Source organism: Macrotis lagotis, chromosome 4, assembly GCF_037893015.1.
Source record: "Macrotis lagotis isolate mMagLag1 chromosome 4, bilby.v1.9.chrom.fasta, whole genome shotgun sequence".
NCBI classification, from domain to species: Eukaryota; Metazoa; Chordata; class Mammalia; order Peramelemorphia; family Peramelidae; genus Macrotis; species Macrotis lagotis.
This window is the reverse complement of record NC_133661.1, coordinates 33,818,180-33,841,328: the sequence shown is the minus strand read 5'-3', so window position 1 is coordinate 33,841,328 and position 23,149 is coordinate 33,818,180. Positions and strand designations below refer to the sequence as shown.

Genomic DNA, 23,149 nt, shown 5'->3' with positions numbered 1-23,149 from the left:
TTTTGAATTGCACTGGAGGACTTTTGAGAGTCCTTTGGACAGCAAGGAGATAAAACTAGTCAATAAAGAAATTAATGCAGACTCATTGGAATACTGTGGCCACATCCAATGAGAAGATGGGACTTGTTGGAAAAGACCCTGATGCTGGGAAATATTGGAAGCAAAGGGGAAAGGGGAGGGCAGAGTCAGACAGAAGGTGTCATGGAAAGAACAAACATGAGGAGATAGTGGAGGATGGAAGGATGTTGTGCTATGATGGTTCGTGAGGTCACAAGGAGTTGGACACGATTCAACAATAACATGAGCAACACACAACAGCAAAGGTAATAGAAACAGAAAGCCACTGTGGGGTCTGTGCGAGGGGAATTGGCATAGGCATACTTGCTGGGCAGGATTTTCTAACATTATCCAAGTGGAATCAGAAACCTATGTAGAGGTGAAGGAACCATCTTGAGTCCTCACTCCCTTCTATCCCCCATATTCAGCCTGCTGCCAATCCTTTAATTCAACATTTAATCTTTACAACATCTCTCAACATCTCTGTATTGCCAATCCCTTGTTCAAAACCTCACCGTCTCTTTCCTGAACTCTACCAATAGCTTAATTGGTTTTCTTGTCTCAAGTCTCTTACCAATCCAATTCATCCTTTGCTCAATTATCATATTGATCTTTTTGACTCTCTGTTTCTGTCTCTCTGTTTCTCTCTGTCACATACACACACATACACATCCACATACATACCCACAAACACACATCTTACTTAATAATGCCAGTGACTCTATCCAGGGTCAATATAAAATTCCCTATTTGACTTTTAAAGTCTTTTATAACCTGCTCCCTCTATCCTTCCAGTCTTCTTCCACCTATTTCCCTCCTCATCCACACCAGTTACTCTGCCATCTACTGACACTGGTTTCCTTGATACTCTTTGAACACAATCCTGCAGACCCCCAGCTTTAGGTATTTTCTCAGGCTGTTTCCCATGCCTGGAATTTTCTCCATCCTCATCACCATCTTCTGGCTTTGGTGGCTTCTTTTAAGTCTCACTTCAGATTCTACCTTCTACCTTCTTCCTTCCCTCTACTGACCATTTCCTATTTATCCTGTATATAGTTTGTAAATAGTTTGCATTTTGCCTTCTTTATTAGACGGCATGCTTTTTGAAAACATGGTCTGTCTTTTACCTTTTTTTTTTTGTATATCTAATGCTTAGTCCTTAGCAGGCTCTTAATAAATCTTTGTGAATTCGACTTGGCTTTCTGTGGCTTTCAGAGCAGTTCAAGTATCTGCTCTTAGTACCCAAATACCTAAGCATCTACTATTGCTAAATACCTAAGAATCTACTCTTAATTAATAACAAGTACTGGTTGGTTAGTTGGTTGATGATTCTAATTTGTTGCAGCTTGCTTACCATTCAGCTTTTTTACAGGTGCTCTCATTTATTTTCTCAATCCTAGCTTCACTTATTCAGAGAATGTAGTGTTCCATAACATGCAACCATGTCATGCCTTACCTAGGGAATATAATAGGTCTTTTTTCAGGGGAATTGTTTGAAATTCATAATTATGTACATAATCCAACTTTAAACTCTACCTTTTCTCTAATCCTTTGCCATCTCATTGTACATATACAGTATCTATCCAAGATCTATGAGTGAACTCTCTAGGCTGGTCATCCAGCTACATATATTATATTATAGATCCACTTGGTGTTTCTTACGTGGATGACTAGACTAATCTCTTTAGAGTGAATGTGGATCTTGTTTAGAAGGCTTGATGGAATCAGCATAACATCACCCCCCCAAAATTCCCTGAGTGTTTTACTTGGAAGATTTCTTCCATGATATTTAGATTTTAGAGTATCAAGGTTGACCCACTTGGGAACCAAGATGGGCTTCATGTTAATCAGTTTGGATGGAAGTCTTTTTGAAAAGTAATTATGAACTATCAAAGAACCTTCCTAATAATGATTCATATTTCTAGAATGTTGATATTTCTTTAGAAAAGGGGTTCTTTTTAAAAAAGCTTTATTGTTGTCTTCAGTTTCTTATATGATCATGGTATTCCCCAGTATACCTGCTTTTTCCCTTCTGGAGAGCCATCCCATCATCTCACCTATCAACTAGAATTTTTTAAAAAGCACAACTGATCAATACATTGAAAAAGTCTGAAAACATATGCAATGTGCAACACCTGTGGCTCTCCCACCTTCACAAAGGATAGGTTGGGGTTGTTCCCTCATATTTCTGGATTTGAGTCCTAGTCAATCTTTTTTGCCAATTAACTTTTGATTTTTTGGTTGAGTCACACTTTCAGCTTACAACATTGTAGTCATGTGCAGTTTTCTTAACTTTACTTACTTCACTCTCCATCATTTTGTATAGAACTTTCCGTGCTTCTTTGCATTCAACACATACACCATTTCCCAGTCGATGGGCATCTACTTTGTTTCCAATTCTTTGCTATCATAAAACTTGAGGTTACTGATATTTTGCTGAATATGGGGGTTTTCTTCTTATTGGTGATTTCCCTGAAGTAAAAAGCAAGTAATGGAATCTCTGGTTCAAAGAGTATGGGCATCATTGTCATTTTATTTGCATAATTCCAAATTGCTTTCCAAAATGATTTTTATCATTTTCTAGCTTCTCCAATAATACACTAATGTACCTTTTCCAATTCTTTCAAAATATTGTCATCTTTGCCAATTTTAGGGTATCTTGATTTTATTTCTCTTATTATTAGTGATTTAGAGCATTCTTTCATAAGTTGGGAAAATTTTGCAATTCTTCTTTTGAGAACTCTTTGTTTATATAATTTGATCATTTATCTATCAGTGAATGGCTATTAGTCTTACCTCAATTAATTGATTCTTTGTATATCTTGAACATAAAACCTTTAGAGAAAGGTAATATAAATTTTTCCCCATTTGGCCACTTCCTTCTTAAATTTAGAGCATTAATGTTGTCTGTGTAGAAGTTTTTCAGTTTCAAGTAAAGTTATCCATTGTAACTGCCTCTATTTCTTGTTTTATTAAGAATACATCTCCCAGGGCAGCTAGATGATGCAGTGGAGAGAGCACTAGTCCTGGAGTGAGGAGGACCTGACTCAGACACTTAATAATTACCTAGCTGTGTGACTTTGGGCAAGTCACTTAATCCCATTGTCTTGCCAAAAAAAAAAAAATACATCCCTTACCCTTGGGTGAGAGCGGTATATGATCTATCTTCTAATTTTTTATAGTATGATCATTAATATTAAGTTCAAATGTACATTAGAATATATTGTAGAATATAAGGTAAGGTATTATTCTAAGCCTAATTGCTCTCAGACTACTTTCCAGTTTTCTCAGCAGTTTTTATTGAAATAGGGACTTTTTCCCTATAGGTAGTTTATATTTCCCACTTTATCAAACACTGAACTATTGAATTCTATTGTTTCTGATTTTCCCTTGTCTAGTTTGTTCCACTGAGTTCTATTCTTTAAACAATACCAGATGGTTTTGATGACTATTGCTTTATAATATAGTTTGAGGAAGTGGTTTACCCCTCGTCGTTACTTCTTTGCACATTTCTCTTGATATTATAGATATTTCTAAAAAGACATTCATTATTTTATCAAGTTTTATAAAATATTCCCTTGGCAATTTGACTGACTTAGTAATAAAAGCATACATTAACTTTGACAGTATTGTCATTTTTATTTTACTGGCATAGCCCAGGCAAGAAGAGCCTTGAATATTTCTCCAGGTATTTAATTCTTTATTTCTTTATTTATGATCTTTATTTCTTTAAAGAGAATTTTATAATTGTATCTTTGTAATTGAAACTTTATAAGTAAATCTATATAGATCTTTTGTGGTAAGTATTTCCGCAGCTATTTTATATATTTTATAATTATTTATAATGAGATTTCTCTTTCCATTTTTGCTTCTTGTGTACTGTAATTATTATATAGAAATGTTGTTCATTTTGAGGGTTTATTTTGTAGCCCACAACTTTGCCGAAGCTATTCATTATCTCAATTTGCTGCTTCCCTAGTATTTTCCGAGTAAACCAACAAATTGGCATAGTTTTAACTCTTCTTTACCTAACTTTATGCCTTTAATTCCTCTAACTTGTCTTACTGTTTTTGCTAGCATTTTTAGAACTTTATCAAATAATAGTGGGGAAAGTGGGTATCCTTGCTTCACTCCCATTTTTACTGGAAAAGGTTTTAGGGTATGCCTATTGCCTTTGAGGATTGCTTTTGGTTTTAGATACATGCTTTTTATGATATCATAAAAAGGGTCCTTCTATGTCTCTACTTTGTGAGGTTTTTAATATAAAAAGGTGCTATACTTTGTCAAAGACTTTTCCTGCATCTATTAAGATGATTATGTGGTTTGGGATAATTTGGTTTTAATATGATTACATTGATACAAGGGCTCTTAATTTTTTTGTGTTGTGTATTCTTTTGGCAGTTTGGTGAATCCTAGGGACCCCTTCTCAGGCTAATGTTTTTAAATTCATAAGGTAAAACATATACGATTGGAAAGCAAACAAAAATATTGTGATACAGTTATTAGAATTTTTAAAAAGGATCATAGCTGAGAACTCCAGGATGGAATTCCTGTCTACCAAGTGAGGTCAGTAGGGCAAATATGTTTTCTTCCATTTGTATAGGGGAAAAACCAGAACTCAGAGAGGTTAGGGAACTTCTCTTTGGTCACAGTTAACTAGTCTCAGAATCAGTATCAAACCCAATTCTCCAAGTTCCACATGCCTTTCACCAAGATACGCTGCCTCCCAGAACATGGTCATACCTGAAAGGCATTTGGTTAAGGTCCTATAGCAAGTTAATGACAGACCAGACACAAAAAACCAAGCATCCACTGTCTCTTATGTCTTAAACAAATTTTATATTAAAGATGAGAAGGGTTTGTGGTTTCCTCTGCTTGGTCTGGGAATTCCCTCTGTTTCCCGCCATGGAAGGCTCTAATAGGAGGTAAATGCTAGGGAGTGGCCTATATTAAGTAACTCCCATAGGGTTACTGTGCTCCCCAGTTGTCAGGAGAGAGTCCTCCTGACTCTGTGCTTCACTTTCTATTTGCTGCTCCACACGACCTCAAAGCAAATTTCCTGGATGTATTCTTTTTTTTTTAACTTTTTCTTCATGAACCTTGGCCATCTCTGTAAAGATTTATCACCATTCTATGCTTTCATATAAGTATACCTTCAGGAACTATTGATAGGTAGAAGACAGTCTGCCTTGCCACTGCATGACCTGAGGCTTCTGGGATTTTGAGTTCTTATGGCTATCTTTTAAATTTTTCAATATCTTTCTTTCTTTTTTTTTTTTGGTGTCTGCTGCCTCCTTCTCTATTATTGTGCTTCTCCTATCTAACTTGTTGCTTCTAGTGCAAAACTTAACTTGTAAGAATTATGTGCAAAATTAGAGTAAGTAGACTTTGAGAAGGGCTTAAAGGTTCTCCTCTGATACAAGTGCCTACATTTGGCTACATTGACCTTGAAGGAGAGTATTTCTGCCCATTTTAGTTCTCAGTTGCCTTCTAGGTCTGTGATATGGCTATGTAGCTGAGATTTAGCTATGTTTTGGAGGAGAGGAGAAAAGGCCATGTTCAGTATAGATAATATCAATATCATTTTACAGATGTGGAAACTGAGGTACTAATTAGCTACCCAGAGAATGTCATATAGGTAATAATTGGAAGAATCAGGATTAGAACCCAAGTCTTTTGACACATTATATAGCTGAGAAAACTGAGGCTGAGAAAAGAAAAATGAGCTACCCAAAGTCTTATACCTGATTTAAACTCACATGCCCTGTCTCCAAATCCAGGGAATTAGTCTAAAAATGTTTTCTGTTCTATAGTGGAAAAGACACTGACTATGTAGTCAAAGGACATGGATGAAAAGTACCCCATTCTTGTTACTTGTGTAACCTTGGCCAAGCCAAGATAGAGGGAGATGCTGTTATTAATTATACCTATTTTACAGATAAGGAAACTGAGACAAACAGAGATTAAGTGACTTATCCAAGGTCACACAGTTAATACATACCTGAGTCTTCCTGACTGCAGGCCCAACACTCAACCCTCAGCATCACCAGCTACCCAGTCTGAACATCCTTGTCTTCATCTGTACAGTGGCAGAGCTGGTCCAGATGACTCCTGGGGTCTCTTATCATCTAGTATCTACTGAGAACCTTCTATAATAACTACAATAAACCCATTGGGGGACAACAATGACATAGAAAACATGTTCCTTGATCTCAAGGATCTTCTACTCTAACTAGGAGACAAGTTGGCCAAACACACACACACACACACACACACACACACACACACACACACACACACAAGAGGCAGGAGCTGTGACACACCCATTGTGACTAAAATCAAAACTAAAGCAAACCAGCCATAACATACCCACATTAGAAGTTGCTAATGATGACCAAATTCAAGAATGCAGGCCATCTGGCAACCTGTCCCTCAGTGATACCCAACAGCAACATCTATTCATACCTCGATAGTCCATTCCTCAAATCACTAGCATCCTCTGAAGCCCAACCCAGTTGCCACCTTGAATTTGAATCTTGATCTCTAAAGTTGGTACCCTCTATGCCTCTTGAAATTACTTTGTTGGGGTGGCTAGGTGGTGCAATGAATAGAACACTGGGCTTGGAGTCATGGGGACCTGAGTTCAAATTTAGCTTCAAATACTTACTAGTTATGCGACCCTGGGCAAGTCACCAAATTCTGATTGCCTCAACACCAAAATCGTTTTGTATGAACTTTGTCTTTACTTATAAGTATATATATATATATATATATATATATATATATATATATATATGTATTGCCCCAATTGACTTAGATTTAATTAGATCATACAGTATATTACCTCTTATATTTAGTAGAATGAACTTTCTAAGGGGCCTTAGATAAATAGACTCTGCATATTTTTATGAGGTCTGTAGAACAAGGATGACTATCCTATTTTATCGATGAAAACACTGAGGTTCAGAGAGGTAAAGAGATTCTTTCAGAGTCATACATCTAGGAAATGGCAGAGCCAAGATTCAACAAAAGATCTGACTCCCATTCCAGCACTCTCTACCACATCCCATGCTATCTTCTCGAAGAAGAAGGCCTGTCTTTGTGTGAGATTCAGTGCCAAAAGAAGAACCCAGGCACTTCAGCAGGGAGTGAAGAGATTTTTAATAGGAAACTTCATCACAGCATTGTCCTTTAATTATACTGCTTGCAACCCCACAGTTTGATCACACAGGTGTTCCTGCCCTTCTTCCAGGAAAGGCTTAATTGTTAGTTGGTATATTGATGCTAGATAGTCCTTAAGACATTGTTGCAATTACAGAGTGACTCATTTCTATAAATAATTAATAATGAGCCATGCATTAGACGTGCTTTGGGGATCCCAAATTCTTGATTTATATCTTTCTAGGAGCTTTCCTTACTAAATGGTAAATAGAATGAAATATATGTCTCTTCAGCCATTATGAGAAAAGCTTGGGCAGTGCTTCTCAAGGCAGAGCGCTAAAGCTGGAAGGAGCCCAGAAGATTATCATTCTAGACTAATCTTCCCATTTTACAGAAGAAGAAACTGAGTCCTAGAGATCAGTGACTTGCTTAAGTTATCCCCCTCTTTCTGTTACAGAGTGGAATGACTTGCCAAAGGTCTCACGAAAGTGTCCCAGAAGGGACAGCTAGATGGCACAGTGGATAGAGTCCCGGCCCTGGATTCAAATCTAACCTCAGATATTTAATAATTGCCTAGCTATATGACCTTGGGCAAGTTACTTTTAACCCCATTGCCTTAAATAAATAAAATTTAAAAAAATAAATGAAGTGGCCCAGAAGGGATTCCAAGCTGGTCTAGACTCTATATCTAAGGGGCGGCTAGGTGGCGTAGTGGATAAAGCACCGGCCCTGGAGTCCGGAGGACCTGGGTTCAAATCCGGTCTCAGACACTTAATCTTCACTTGGTGTGAATCTTCACTTAAGCACCAGAGCCCTATCTTACTAAGTGCCCAGAAGTGGGAGTGGATTAGAGACTGGGAAGCTATTTAAGCACTGGTGTTTTGGTGAATAAATGAAGCACTTGGAGATCTTGATGGAGTACTCATCTCCCTTGTCATCCTTGTCTCCCTCCCCTCCAACACTCTCCTGGGGAGGATTGAGGGATTCCAGACAGGGACTCAACATATTGGCACTCAAACTGGGACTAAACAAATTATCATACAACATGTGTTTCTACACATATACATGCATATTTAATTAGGTACACACAAGGTTTATATATATATATGTAGACATGTAGAATAGATATGTAATAGATTAACATATCTATTATATAATATGTATATAAACATATGTCTGCCTATTTAATTAGATGCATATCCAATCTATATATATGTATATATGAACCTATAGAATATATAATAGAGTAGGATGTCTATTAAATACAATATGTGTATACACACACATACACATGCATAGTTAATTAGGTGGTTGTTGTTTGTCCTACATTCTTGAAGAAGACCATGATATCAAGGAGATGAAGCCATGATACTCACAAGAATTGGATTTGAGTGAGGGAGTGCTGCCTCACTTGCTCCTCCAGAGCCATCTGGGTCCAGGGGCCAGATATGAATCAGGATGACTCAAGATGACCCTGGATGCAAGGCAATCAAGATGAGGTGACTTGCCCAAGGTCACACAGCTAGGAAGTATCCAGCGTCTGAGGCTGGATTCAAACTCCTGTCCTCCTGACTTCAGGGTCAGTGCTTTATCCACTGTGCCACCTAGCTGCCCCAATTTAAATAGATACACATACATGTGTGTATGTGCATGTACATATTTATATATAATAGGTTAGTGTATCAATTAAATATAAAACATATGTATATGCAGACACACATATTTCTATATTATATATATATATATGTATATATATACACACAAAACATGTATGTATTTCATTATTTACAAATCATCTACCCCATTAGATTGTGAGCTCATAGAGAGAAGGGATTATCTTTTGTCTTTCTCTGTAGTACTGATACCTAGTAAACTTAATGTTGAATGACTAAGGGACTGACTCTAAAAGCATATCTAATTTCTCTAGTGAAGGGTATGTTTTTAGGGATTAGAAGACAATGAAATACCATCTCCACTTCCAAAGCCTTCTTTCTTTAGGCACATACCTACCGTTTTTCAGAGGTAGGTAATTTCTTCTTGCTTTAAAGATTGGGTCCCCTAGGTGACTGCTAAAATAAAGAGGGAATCAAGATTCATATTCCTTGTCTATTTGTCCAGATGTTCTTGAGTATTAATTCTAATGCTCACCTTTCCTATATCACAGAAAACCGGTACCTTCTACCCAGATGACAATGATGCCCTAGAAATAATCAGGACCTTGACCTTAAGTAAAGTTCACAGTTATTGATGCCTCAGTGCTAATGAAGGATCTGAAGAGCACTTTTCAGGAGCAATGGTTAGAGGAGGGAGATGGAAGAATGCCTGGGGAATGGAGGGAAATGACTCGATTGCAGAGGGAAATGCAGAAGAAATAACCATGAGGAGGGAGGCCATCTCTGCCAACTTCACAGTTTTGCCATTGACTGGTTCTGACTACATGCACTGGTCTCAAAGATACCTTGAAATCTATAAACCAATGGGAGATGGGATGTGAAGCAGTGGGGAAAGCCCAGTCTTGGAGTCAGAAGAATCGTGTTCAAACCCTAGTTTTGGCCTTTCTTAGGACTGTGACTTTGGATAAATCTCTTTAATACCTTTAAGTTTTCTCATGGGAAAAATGGGGAGAACTCATACATATCCTTCATCCTTTGCATGATGAATATGAAAAAAGAACTTTGTAAAGGCTTAATGTTATAGAAACGAAAGTAACTTTAGATCAAATTCTAGAGAACTGGAGAAGGCCGTTATTAGCAAGTCTGGATCCAACCATATCACTGGGTTTTCTGTTCTAGTTCCTGGAACAGTGTATCCTCTATTCTGTTCTATCAGCTTTGACTTTCTTCTTTTATTCCCCCCATCATAGGATTGAACATTGTACAACTGATTTTTTGAACACAAGGGCAGAACTTTACATTTGTTTCCTCTTAAATTTAGACTTCCTTTATGAAAGTAGATGCCTATTCATGGTGTGGAGATCCTTGAAGGCTATATAAGCCAGCAAACCCAAGTACTGACCCCAAATGAAATAAGGATAGTCCTGCTACTGAGGAGGAAGTGGGAGAAGAAAGAGGGAGACAGAAGGAAGGGGAAGAGAAAAAGAGAGGAGGGGAGGAGAAAAGAGGAAGAGAAGAGCAGAGGAGAGTGGAAGAGAGGACAAGGGAGGGGAGAGAAATGAAAGATCAAGGGAGGAAAGAAAGGGGAGGAGAAGGGAGGAGGAGGGAAGAAAGGGGAGAGGAGGAGAGAAAAGAGTTGAAGTTAATCTTTCATTCCTTCATCTGTACTCTGAGAACCAATCTTGTCAAGTTTAGAAAGCCTCCATTGCTAGAGAGCTAATTACCAGGTAATGAGTGTTTCTTAGCCATATGAATTCATGAAGGTCAAGTCTTAAGATGTGGAAGGTACTAAAAAAAGAATCCATCCCCCTATAGCTGTCCTGATGAGGAACCTCCCTGATAATGATAGTTTGTGTTCATAGCACTTTAAGATTTGCAAAGAACTTTACAAAAATAATATCAAATGGGGTTTTTCTTACAACAGCCCTGGGGAGGGAAGTGTGATTATGATCCCCACTTTACAGAAAAGGAAACTGAGGTAGAGAGAAATTAGAGGACTTGGCCAGGATCACATTGCCAGGAGGTGTCTGAGGCTAGATTTGAACTCAGATCTTCTGGGTTTAGGTTTAATGTTCTACCCACTGCACCATACAACAACCAATTAGCCTCAATGCCCCATATTTGAAGCCCCACCCTCCCCCAGCCTGGTGGGATCTGCTAGACTTTGTGCTTGATTGTTATGGACTTCTTTGGGAGCCCATGGTCATATCCTCCCTACAATGAGGCCACACGTTGAGGTATGCGAGAAGACTTTGGCAGAAACTGAAATAAGGGAGTGTCAAGACTGAAGCTGTTTGTCTCAGTCGGTCCAGTTCACCCCTCTGCTCTGCCTGTCTTGTATCACAGATAATCAGCACCTTCTACCCAAGTGATGTTGGTGCCCCAGGAATGATCAGGACACAGAATCTGAGTGCCGGAAGGGACCTTGGAAACCATCTAGTCCAATCCCACTCCTGATCACCCAGAGGGGAAATGGAGCCCCATTAGTTAAGTGACTTGACTGGTCTCTCAAGTAGTTTGTAGTTGCGATTTGAACTCAGGTCCTGTGCCTGTAGGTCCAGCCTTCTTTCTCTTATACTATGATGAATTTCCTTTACAGCATTCTTTGCTATTGGTGAGTTGGATTTTGCTTAATTCTCTTGATAATGGAAGACTCCCAACCAAAGTCCCAGGGCATCCTAGCCATTGCTGGACGGTTCTAATGATTAGCTCGTTCTCTCTCTCACATACAGAGCCCAAGTCTGCCTCCAAGCAATTTTCTCCTCTTAATATCACTTCTTGATTTGGTGCAATTAGTCTGAAACCTCCTTAAAAACAGAAACCTTAGAAGGTGATAGCTGAAAAGGAGGACGAGTCAATTCAATTCAATGATCCTCTGTTAAAGTGGCAAGAAGACAGAAATAAACTAGTGCCTGCCCTCCGGGAGCTTCTATTTTTGTAAGGAGATACAATGTGCATAAATACAAAGTATGTATCAAGCCCAATATCTATTCTCTGCCCTTGTGATTTCATTGTTTTAGGGAACGTCCTCTATCAGCGATGATCTGTGACTGAGGCAATGAGAGGTTATCAAGGGTCAAGAAACCACTACATTTCAGAGATGGACTTGAACTCAGGTCTTCTTGCCTCTGAGACCAGGTTTTTGCCCAACATATGTGAGGTTGTCTCTTGTGTGCAAAATAATTTTAAGAGGGAGAGAGTGTTTGCAAATGAGAGAAGCAGGAAAGGCTCTATCAGGGAAGCAGGGGGTGCCTCGAAGGAAGCCCATGGTGCCCAGCCTTGGAAACCTTGGGAGTCCATTCACTCCCAGTCACTTCTCTTCTCCATGGACCTGGTTGCTATAGGGATTTCAAGAGGCAGAGATTAGGAGGACGTGCATTCCAGACTTGGAGGGCCACTGTGTCACACTTGTACAAAAGCACAGAGGTGGGAAGTGAATGATTTCTCTGGAAAAGATAGAATTTCATCACTTCCAGAGTCATGTGATGCTATTGGTTCATTCTAAATTGGCTATCAGCAAAGTCTCTATTTTGAAGGCAGCTATGCTACGATGGAACCAGAGCTGGGAGTCCGAACCTTTTGTGACCTTGAGAAAATTGTTTCTCCACTCCAAGCCTTAGTTTTCTCTTGGTAAAGTGATCTGGTCAGATTCCTTCTCCCTGGTTTTCCGCATTGTCTTTTTCCAAGCTTGCTTCTCCCAGCACTCTTCCATGCACTAGTTGTGAAGGTGACTTTTTTTAAACCTTAGTACCATAACAGGTGAAATTTATTTTTGCTCCTATTAAATTTGTATTTTCTCCTTTTAAATTTCACTTATTGATCCCTCCTAAAGATGTCTTTCCTAGCCTGGATTCAGTCATCCAATGTATTAGAGGGTCCCCCCAGTTCTGTGATCATGCCGGAAAGGGCCAGATCTCCATCTTCCTTCCTTTATAGGATGATAGAAGAAGAGAGGGGAGGGACTTCAGCAGTCAACTAGACCACACTGTAAGGAGCTTGAAGCCAAGTGGGTTCTCCCAAGCCATAGAAGTAGTAAGCAAGGGTCTCCGTTTGTCCTGATTCATAGCTGGCCACTGGACCTGGCAGGCTGGAGAGGAGAGACTGAGGCTGGTGACAGTACAACACCTCCTCACTCAAATCCAATTCACTTGCAAGTTGTGGCATCACCTTCCTGATGTCATGGTCCTCTTCAGGAAGAAAGGCTAGACAACAACAGAAGCAGTAAACGGGCAGTGCTGAAAAAAGAACCCAATTCCTTTGATTCCAGATCTCACACCCCAAGAAGAATGTTCACCATTCAACACATTCAACAGCATTATTTATGGTCAAGTGCAGAGTCCAATGGCCTAATCCTACCCTCCAGGTTGACAACAATTTCTTATTTTAAGAAAGGCAATATGCTATAAGAAATGGAATGCTTGGTATACAAAGAACAAACACTGAGAAGGACCTCAGAGGTCGCTTAATCCAACCCCCTCATTTTATACCTAAGGAAACTGAGGTACAAAGTAATTAAGCAATTTGTCGGAGGAGTCAGCGGCTGAGTTAGGATTTGAACCCAGGTCAAGGTTAACCTCTAGTCCATGATACCTCTCTGCCTCCTCAGGAAACACTTCCCAACTCAGATGTGACAGCTGCATAATTTTGGGCAAGTCATCCTTTCCCTGTTTGGGTTGGACTAGGCCACTGAAGTCCCTTCCAATGTTCAGATTCTATGATTAGATGGTTACACTTCTCTAAGTGACATCTGTAAAATGGGATGCTAACACAATACCTAGCCCACCCAGTTGCTGTGAGGAACGCAGTTTTCAAATCTTAAAGCACTATATCAATGTCAATTATGCGTTATTACTCCTTGAGTCTGATCTCTTAACTAGTTTCAAATCAATTAAATGTGATATTGTTCATCATATACTATAATGATGATGATGATAACACTAACATATGAATATATATACAAATATTTATCTATAAAGATAGCACTTTAAGGTTCACAAGGCATTTTATAAATATCTCACTTTATACTTACAATAACCCTTGTTAATAGGCACTGCCATCATCCTCATTTTACAGTTGAGGGATCTGAGACAAGCAGAGGTTAAATAACTTGCCTGGATTCACATGGTTAGTGTCTGAGGTGGGCTACTACAGGACCAGCCTCCTATCCATTGCACCATCTTGCTGACTCCTAGCTCCTATTTCTTCATCTTGTCTTCAAAATTAACACAGGATGTTGAGTCTAGTTCAAGGCTACTCAGTGTGTCATTGAGCTCTAGAGTCAGGAAGACCTGAGTTCAAATCTGCTCTCAGATGTGATCCTTCCTAACTGTGTGATTCTGGGCTGGTTACTTAATCTCCACTTACTTCAGCTTCCTCATCTATAAAATCAGGGTTGTAAGGAGGGTAAAATGGGAGAATATTTATGAAATACTTAGCACAATGCCTGGCTGAGAGTAGGCACTATAGAAAAAGAGAACTATTATTAATATTTTGATCATTGTGTTTCAATAAAATTGCTTTCCTTGGTAATCCTACATATTTTATTTTGTGTCCTTAAAACCATGATTCTGAGGAGTCCAGAAGGACCCTGAGCCCCAAGAACCCCTGTCCAGAGTCCTCTGAAATCCAAATGCATCATCTCCAAGCTCTTCTTCATTTCAGAATGAAGGACACCTATAGGCAAAGGAAGCAAGAGTACATCATGAACCCAAGTTGATCCCCAGATCTCAGTCATGGCAAGCTTCACCACCATTTCTCGGATCATTCTTCCCCATGACCATCAAAAGAAATATTAGGGAGAGAAGGAGGAACTGGAGCTAGTAGGTCTCTATCTTTAACTAGCCAACACGGTTTGGGAAAGGGCCCTAATGGTATCAGATGGGATTAACACAGAAGAGGAAGAATTTCCATCCTGAAAGTTAACATCTTTGAAAAGTTGTAGTGAACAACTGAAAAAGAAAGGTTAGACACAAAGATGCATCTTCATGTAACTTTTGGGGAGGGGATTTGAATTTGTGGTTTCATCAGTATAAGGGAGTCCCTGGATGGAAGCTGCCTCCATCTTTATAGATTGGCAGCTTGTCCTTAATACACTACTTTAGAGAATTACTTACAGAACTGAGAGTTAAATGGCATGCATGCTTTTGCACAGACACACAGCTAGGATGTGTCAAAAGCAGGACTTGAACCCAGTTCTTTCTTATTCCAGCACCTACCCTCTGTGCAGCTTTTAGATTTTGGATGAGACTTGTAATTTCCTTGGTAAAGGGAATCTCCTGCCAACTCATTCTGATTAGCACCTTCTCTGCAATATGGTTACCTGGAGATACCCCTCTATATTTTGAATGTGGAGAAATCAGTGTTATTTATTATCTATTTGTATCCCTAGAGCTTAAGTACGCTTTGCATATAATAAACACTTCATTCTTTCAATCATTCATTCATTCATTCATTCATCCATTCATAGAAAGTATCACTTTGATGATGCTTGAACTTGAACCCAGGTCTTCCTGACTCCAGCATCACTGATCTCTATATACAAAGTCACATTGTCTAACTGACTTACAAGCCAGCTATCAATGGTATCTCTTGTGTTGAAAATGTCTCACTATTACTGAATCTACTTCAATGGAAATGGTGCTGGGCTTAGAGTCAGAAGACTTTGAGACATTCCTCTTAGGTTTGGGGACCGGGTCCAAGTTTTGGAAAGATGCTCTCTTTCTCCAATATTTAGCAACAAATGCTTCCTAAAAGAATAATTTTCATGTTCAGAGTTAGCAATGCACCACTAAAAAGGTGAAAGTAAAACCTCAATGTATAATTATATATACTTCAAATTACAACTGGATGGACCACCAATTAAAAAGTCAGCCAAAGCATCCTGAGGGGTTTCCAGATGAGGGCTGTGCTCCTGTGCCTGTTGTCTGGAGGATGGGTTGTTTCCAATAATAAACCTCAAATCAATGTTCTTGGGAGATGGTACCATCTAAGAATGACCTTGACAGAAGCTAGTGCCATTTGTAAGAATGTCAGCAAGTAGGAAAGCCTTTTTCAAAAGTCACAAAGAGAGGAAAATCATATTCAACTTTTGACATGTAAATTTTTGAAGTGATTAGCTATTTTGTGACAGAGAAAACTATTAACTCTTAACATGCAGCATCAGATTGACCAAGTGAACAAAAAGGGAAAATGGCAAATGTTGGTAATGTTTTAGTAAAACCTACGAAAGCATTATTGATGGAGTTGTGAATTGGTCCAGTCATTCTGGAGCTCTGACATTTGGAAACTGTGCCCCCAAAGTCATTAAACTGCCCGTCCTTTGACTGAGATATGCCACAACTAGGTCTATATGTCAAAGAGATCAAAGAAGAGGGAAAGAATTCAGAAGTACAAGGACATTTATAGCAGTTCTCTATGGTGACAAAGAGCTAGAACCTAAAGGTGTCCATCAACTGAGAAATTAATGGAAATATTATGGCATGTGAATGTAATTAAATAGTATTATGCTATAAGAAGGAATGAAAGGGATGATTTTAGAGGAAAAAGGAGACACTGAAGTGAGCAGAAGGAGAATATTAATATAATTATTACATTGTGAAGATAAATAACTGTGAAAGACTTAGAAATTCTAATTGATGCAAATGATCACCCATGATGATGGTGAAGGAGGCTTGTGTTCAGAAGGGATGTACTCAGAATGTAAAATGAGGTGTTTTTTGGACATGACCAATGTGGGAATTTATTTTACTTAATAATGAATATTTTTTACAAGCATTTTCTTTCTCTTTGTTCAGCGGGAAAAGGGGCAGTGGAAAAGAAAGAAAAATACATTTTTCCTCATTGTAAATAAAAAATGAAGTTAAAAAAAAACCGTGCAAGCAAAGAGTGAGCATGATGTAATGGACAGAGAGCTGGCCTTAAAGCCAGAAAGACTTGGATTCAAGACTTGCCTTTGACACATCCTGACTGTATGACCTTGGACAGATCATTGAAGCTCTCATTGTTGTAAGCACCACTCTAAGACTCTAAGGGTAAGAGGAGGGGCCAACCTGTATTGGTGGACAGTTTCCCATCTAGCGGGTCCCATAACTAATGACTTCACAGGTCCAGCCCTGTCTCTGTTCCTCTCCCTATGCAAACAAAAAGGATTACAGTAAACTTTACACAAAATAAAAATTTTCTCTATTGAGAACAAAAAACTCCTAAAATGAGTTTTCCCTGTTTACTTTCGGCACATTTAATTTCTATTGTTGTTCAGTCATTTTTCAATTTTGTCTGACTCTTGGGGATCTCATTTAGAGTTTTCTTGGAAAAGATACAGGAATAATTTTCCATTTCCTTTTCCAGTCAATTTAACAGATGAGAAAACTGAGGCAAACAGCATTAAAAGTGATTTGCCAGGGGCGGCTAGGTGGCGTAGTGGATAAAGCACCGGCCTTGGAGTCAGGAGTACCTGGGTTCAAATCCAGTCTCAGACACTTAATAATTACCTAGCTGTGTGGCCTTGGGCAAGCCACTTAACCCCGTTTGCCTTGCAAAAAAAAAAAACTAAAAAAAAAAGTGATTTGCCTTAACCCCATTTGCCTTACAAAAACCTAAAAATAAAATTTTAAAAAAAGTGAGTTGCCCAGGGGTGGCTAGGTTGCACAGTGGTGAGAGCACTGGCCCTGGAGTCAGGTACCTGAGGTCAAATCCAACCTCAGACACTTAATAATGACTTAGCTGTGTGGCCTTGGGCAAGCCACTTAACCCCATTGCCTTGCAAAAACTAAAAAAAAAAAAAAAAAAAAAAAAAGCAAGTTGCCCAGAGTTGCACAGCCATCAAGTGTCTGAGGTCAGAGCTGAACTCATCAATATGTCATCATAATCACAGCAACAATAGCATTGGTAAACATTCTGTCTTGGTCTATCATTTGGCCTCATTTCTGCATGGAGACATCGATACATCAATAGTAGCTTGAATCTAAGATGAGGTGCTAGATGATGCAGAAAGGTCTCCTAAGTTGCAGAAAAGTCTCCCAGTAGATGTGAGGCTTTGGGGAAAACACTTTGAACCTCAGTTTCTCTTTCTATTAAATAAAGGGGTTGGACAAGAACACCTCTAAGGTCCCCTTGAAGCACTAAGACTAATCATTTCAATTCTCAGATACTCTGTCATGTCATCTGAAAAATAGGGCTAATTAAGAATTTTAAAAAAAACCAACATTTTTAAAATCTTAATTACAAATAGGCCTGTAGGACTGACCCCTTGCCCCCCACTTATGCTGTGTAAGTGAATATTGCCGCAGCTGGGGTTGGATCAATTGCTCATTGGAACTGAAGCTGAATGTAATTATTTGCTCAATTACATTTACGTGGCCTGCTTTCATAGCATGTGGGCATTGGAAACAAAATTTGGATTCCCCTTGGTCAGAGGTATGGATAGAGTCGAGATAAGCCCTTGTGGAGGGAGTTCCTCCACATTTATGGATGGAAGCTTTTGCTCACAGGATCATGGGATTTCAAGGTCAACGTGACCTTAGAAAACAGGAAATCACCAAATATCAAAGCTGGAAGACACCTCAGAGTCCAGCTCCCATCTGCACAGAAATCCCTGATACCAAAGTCTCAATAAATGGTCCTCCAGTCCTTGCTGGAAATAGCCCTGAGGATGGGGAACTCATTACCTTACTAGTCCATACCCTGAATGGCTCTTTCAGCTCCAGATGTGATCTGACAAGGGCAGAATACAGTGGGGTTCTAACCTCTAGATCCTCTTAGAACAATGTCTACCTTTTAATAAATGTTTAGGGATTGATCAGGGTACAGTGCCCTTGGATGATGTATCCTCAGATTGAACAAGGCTGTGTTGGCTGCCATGACTTCATATGGAACTTGCAGTCCACCAAGACTCCTGGATCTTTTACACACACACACACACACACACACACACACACACACACACACACACACACACATCTAGCCATGCCACCCATCCCAGTTTGTATTGTGAAATTGCTTTTTGAACCCAAATATATTCATTTCTTTTCAATTTCATCTGATTAGACTTGATGCATCATTTTAGTTGGATGAGCTGTTCTTAGCTTCTGATTTTGTTGTCCAATATGTTAGCTATCCCTCTGTCTTTGCATTACTCATAAATTTGATAAGCATGTTTTTTCTAGCTTCCTCCAAGTCTCTAGTGGAGTGTCCCAGGGGCAGATTTCTGGGGCACTCCACCAGAGAAGTCCTTTAAATTAATGTTACATTATTAATGACTACTCCATTCATTCAACTAAACCATCCAGATGCTTTCCAAGACCCTGTGGAGCTCTGAATGCGGAGCCTCAGATCTAGTCCCGTGGGGCCCACATTTTTATTTTAGTACAGAGACCCCTTTTCATGTCAGTAATGGCATGGCACCCATACTGCCATGAAGGAGCTCTGGTTTCACTGTGACTTGTCAGAGCTAAGAGTCCCACCCTGACCACCAGGTCCCTGATTCCATGGTTTCCTCCCTTAGAGTAGAAGCTTCTTGAGGCCTTCTGTATCTGTATCTTCAGTGCTTAGGGAAGGCTAGGTCATAAGGGCACAATCGATGATTTGTCATGCAATTCATTCATTCTTGCTTGCTATTTTTTCTGAGCCAAATGAAGATCCAAATGCCCATGCTTGGGGTTCATAGGGGTCTGCTGACCCCGTTCGGTCATTCTGCAGCCCCTCTCCCCAGGGATTCTGCCCTCACAGGTGGGGAACCACTTTTGCAAATTCCTTCACTCTGCAGATGAGGAAACTGAGATCCCAGAAAAGGAGGTTCCTTGACTAGAGCTTGGCTGTGAGGCCAGTTCCTCTGACTCAAATATTTTTTTCCACTGCACCTTCATGGTTTCTTTGCAGTCAGAGCAGAACTATGTGTGGCCCATTGGTTGGCAAAAGTGACTCAGTCCTAGAGGAATTAGTTCAGGTGTCCAGATGTCCCTGGGAAAAGAGGAGTGTTGTAATGATGCAGCAATTTCATCCTTCCTCCTTCCCTCCTTTCCCTCCCTCTTCCTTCCCTCCTTTCTCCCTTTCCTCCTTCTTTCCTTCCCTCCCTCCCTCCCTCCCTTCCTTCCTTCTTCCTTCCTCTTAGTTTCTCTTTCTCTTTTCTTTCTCTCTTTCCTTCTTTTTCTCTCTCCCTCTATCTCCCTCAATCTTTGTGTCTCTCTATGTCTGTTTGTCTCTCTATTTCTCTCTCTCTCTCATTCTCTTTGTCTCTGTCTGTCTCTGTCTCTGTCTCTCTGTCTCTTTCTCTCTCTCTCTCTCTCTCTCTCTCTCTCTCTCTCTCTCTCTCTCTCTGTGTGTGTGTGCCAACAGTATCCCCCAACCTATCTCTGGGGCTTTCAGAGAGATAAAAGAAGAAACATGAAGTCCACACTCTCTTAAGCAGCTTATTTGGGAGACTATGAAATCTGAAAGAGTGTAATGAAAATAAAAGGGAGTGGGATTCAGTGTTGAGGTCACCCAGCTCCACAGGAAGGACAAGAGATTTGGAGTCAAAGGATCTAGTGTTGACTCCTGGCTCTGCTACTGACCATCCCCTCCTCCTCCTCACTGACCTTTTCAGGGGTTTCCTTTTCTGTGACTTGTCTTCCCTCTTTCTTTCCATGTGAGCTGTCAGAACTTAGCACAGTGCTTGCCATAGAGTAAACACAATAAATGTTTCTTGATTTTTTTCTGTCTCATTGGATTCTCTGGACAGCCTTGGGAGGTAGGTGCCATGTCACCTCCATTTTCCTGATGGGGAAACTGAAGCAAATGGGACTGACAGGGTTGCACATCTAGTAAGTGTCTGAGGTTGAATTTGAATTCAAGTCTCCCTACCACCAGGTTCAGTGTTTTAAGAGGTCTTTGGCTGTCAACTGATGATCCTATGATGGTAGGATCTTAAGTCTTTTTCCTTCTTCAGGCTTCCATTTCCTCATCTGTAAAATGGTGGTGGTGGTGGTGGCGGGTGCTAAGGGGGAGCCGTGTCAGACTAGATGTTCTCTCAAGAGCCAGAGTGGACTGGAAAAATCAGAACAGGCTGCCTGCAAGAGGTGGGTCTTAAACTGGGCCCTGAGCGATTGGAGGGTTGGCTAGGTAGGAAGAGGGAGAGGGAGGGAAAAGGGAAGGGAAACACTGTGGGGGAGGGGATGCATTATGAGTTAATCTTACTTTAGAGAGGGCCCCGCTTCCTTGGAATGGTCTAGTCATCTGTGACCGTGGGTCTCTTGGCTTCATTGTCTGTTCCTGGAGCTTTGTCTGTGGGACATCTTCTAATGCTGCTCTTGTGAGACAGGAACCCCCCAAGTCCTGCCAACTGGGAGGCAGGTGAGGAGGAAATTCTCTCTGAGGACTCTGCCAGTTTTCCTCATTCACTCTGGAAATGGCGAATGTAGGTGTGGTTTTCTTCTCTGTCTCCCAGGGGGCAGCTGGACCTCTGGGTCCACCTGTGGGGTGGGATATTTGGAATTGAGAGAAGTCAGGGGAAATTTACTCATGGTCCCTGATGGACTTGCTCCAAGTCCAGGATCTTAGACCTTAGATTTTGACAACCAGTTCGACCAGACTCCTCATTTTACAAAGTCAGCAACTGAGGCTCAGATTCACATTTGCGGTTTCTGTCTTAAAGAACAGGATACTTCTCTTACCATGAAGTCATGTGGCTCAGTAGCAAGAGTACTGGACTTGGGAGTCAGGAGGCTTGAGTCCATAGTCTCTGTCATCTTGGCCCAGTCCCATCCTCTCTCTGAGACTCAGTCTCTCTTAGTAGGAATGATGAGCATTTATGGGGTTCCAAAGGGGTTACTTTCTTTTTCTCCCACCTTGGGCTGTGGAGCCAGCTAGAGGCTGAAGGTGTTAACTTTCCACCCAACAGGAAGCTGCTGTGGTCTTTCAGACTGATGGAGGGGGCTAGGGGTAGCATAAGAACTACAGAAGAAAATGAAAGCTCTGGGCAATCAACTGCTCTGGGCCGGACAAACAGATGTGGGTTGGCAGAAGTGGTGATGGACTAGTTTTGAGGTTCTCTTTCTTGGTCCTTGGCTCAGAACCCAAATGAGAGGTTGAAGCAAATGCTGCTAGCCTCCCTCGGCCTGGGCTTCTCTATCTGTGATCTCACTGGAGGGGGTTGTCCTCCCCCAGGACTGATCAAGGTCACACACTAGCTAGGGGACTTTGGGCAAGTCCCTCTATTTCACAAGGTCTCTATTTACTTCCCTACAAAACTTTAGGGTTGAATTAAATGACCTTTAAAGTCCTTTCTAGCTCTCCTGTGAAACCCTTCTAAATCTGGTTTGTGTCCTACCCTAAGACTTCCATTGAGGAAGGCAAGTCCAATGCCCTGGAACTGTAAGAACAATGATAGGGGAGGGGAGGGTAGAGAGGTAGACTCCTGTGCCTCTGTGTGTGTGTGTGTGCACGTGTGCGTGTGTGTGTCTGTGTATGTCTCTGTGTGTGCGTGCATGCATGTGTGTATGTCTGTGTGTGTCTTGTGTGTGTATGTCTGTGTGCATGCATGTGTGTGTGTGTTTCTTTGCTTCAGAAGAATGCAGCCAGCCTAGCCAATGGCCTTGAGTCCACTTTAGAGGAGCATCAGTGTAAGAGCTGATGAGGGTTGGCTCCGGGAGGGCACCGTGGCTGTCAGTGAGATTTGCTCTGGCCCAGAAGAGAGAACAGAAGGTCTGGGCGGAAGTTATCAGGGGGCAGATGAAGGCTCGGCAGAAGGACCGCTTATCTTTCTTCAATAATGCCATCTCTTCTGAAGTGGGATGGCAGCCTACTAGTGAGGAAGAGGCTCTTCCTCACTGGAAAAGCTGAAGGGCCACTTGCCAAGGGGGTCTTTTGGGGGTACAGGTAGTCTAGATGGAGACTCAACTACAGAGACGTAGGGGAGTTTACTGGGGGTTCAGCTGTGGAGGTAGAAGAGGGCTGGTTGAGGGTTCAGCTATAGGGGCATGGGGGGCTAACTGGCTGCTCAGCTAATTGGGTAAAGCCTACTTGGGGTTCAGTGGGCATTCTATGATCTTTCCTTCCCTGTAGATATGGATGATATTATTTCTTGGAACGGATGCTAGTTTGGGGCCCAGAAGACCTGGGTTTGAATGTTGGCTCTGCCTACAGCCCCTGTTTGATTTGAAGAAAATCACTTAACTTTATTAGGTTTCCATTTCCCCATGTGCTATATAGTGGCAGTAATAACAGCCACAGTAATGATGATGATAGTAATTTGTATTCATATAGCACGCTAAGGTTTGCAAAAGTTTGTCCTCACAACAACCAGGGGAGGTAGATACTGTTATTTCTTAGTTTATGTCTTTTTT

At 40.7% G+C, this 23,149-nt stretch overlaps 1 protein-coding gene across 2 annotated transcripts in view; it reads left to right on the top strand.

Moving 5' to 3' along the window:
• The window catches only part of PSTPIP1 (proline-serine-threonine phosphatase interacting protein 1), a 98,936-nt gene that overhangs the window by 26,859 nt on the left and 48,928 nt on the right, over positions 1 to 23,149 (top strand). The window contains exon 1 of one of the 2 annotated variants that reach the window (XM_074232478.1): positions 21,050 to 21,222. The exons of the other annotated variant lie outside the window; for it this stretch is intronic. Coding sequence (XP_074088579.1) covers positions 21,214 to 21,222 — 9 coding nt within the window. The 5' untranslated portion in view covers positions 21,050 to 21,213. Of the gene's footprint in view, positions 1 to 21,049; positions 21,223 to 23,149 lie in introns of those variants that run through there. 2 annotated transcript variants of the gene reach the window in all.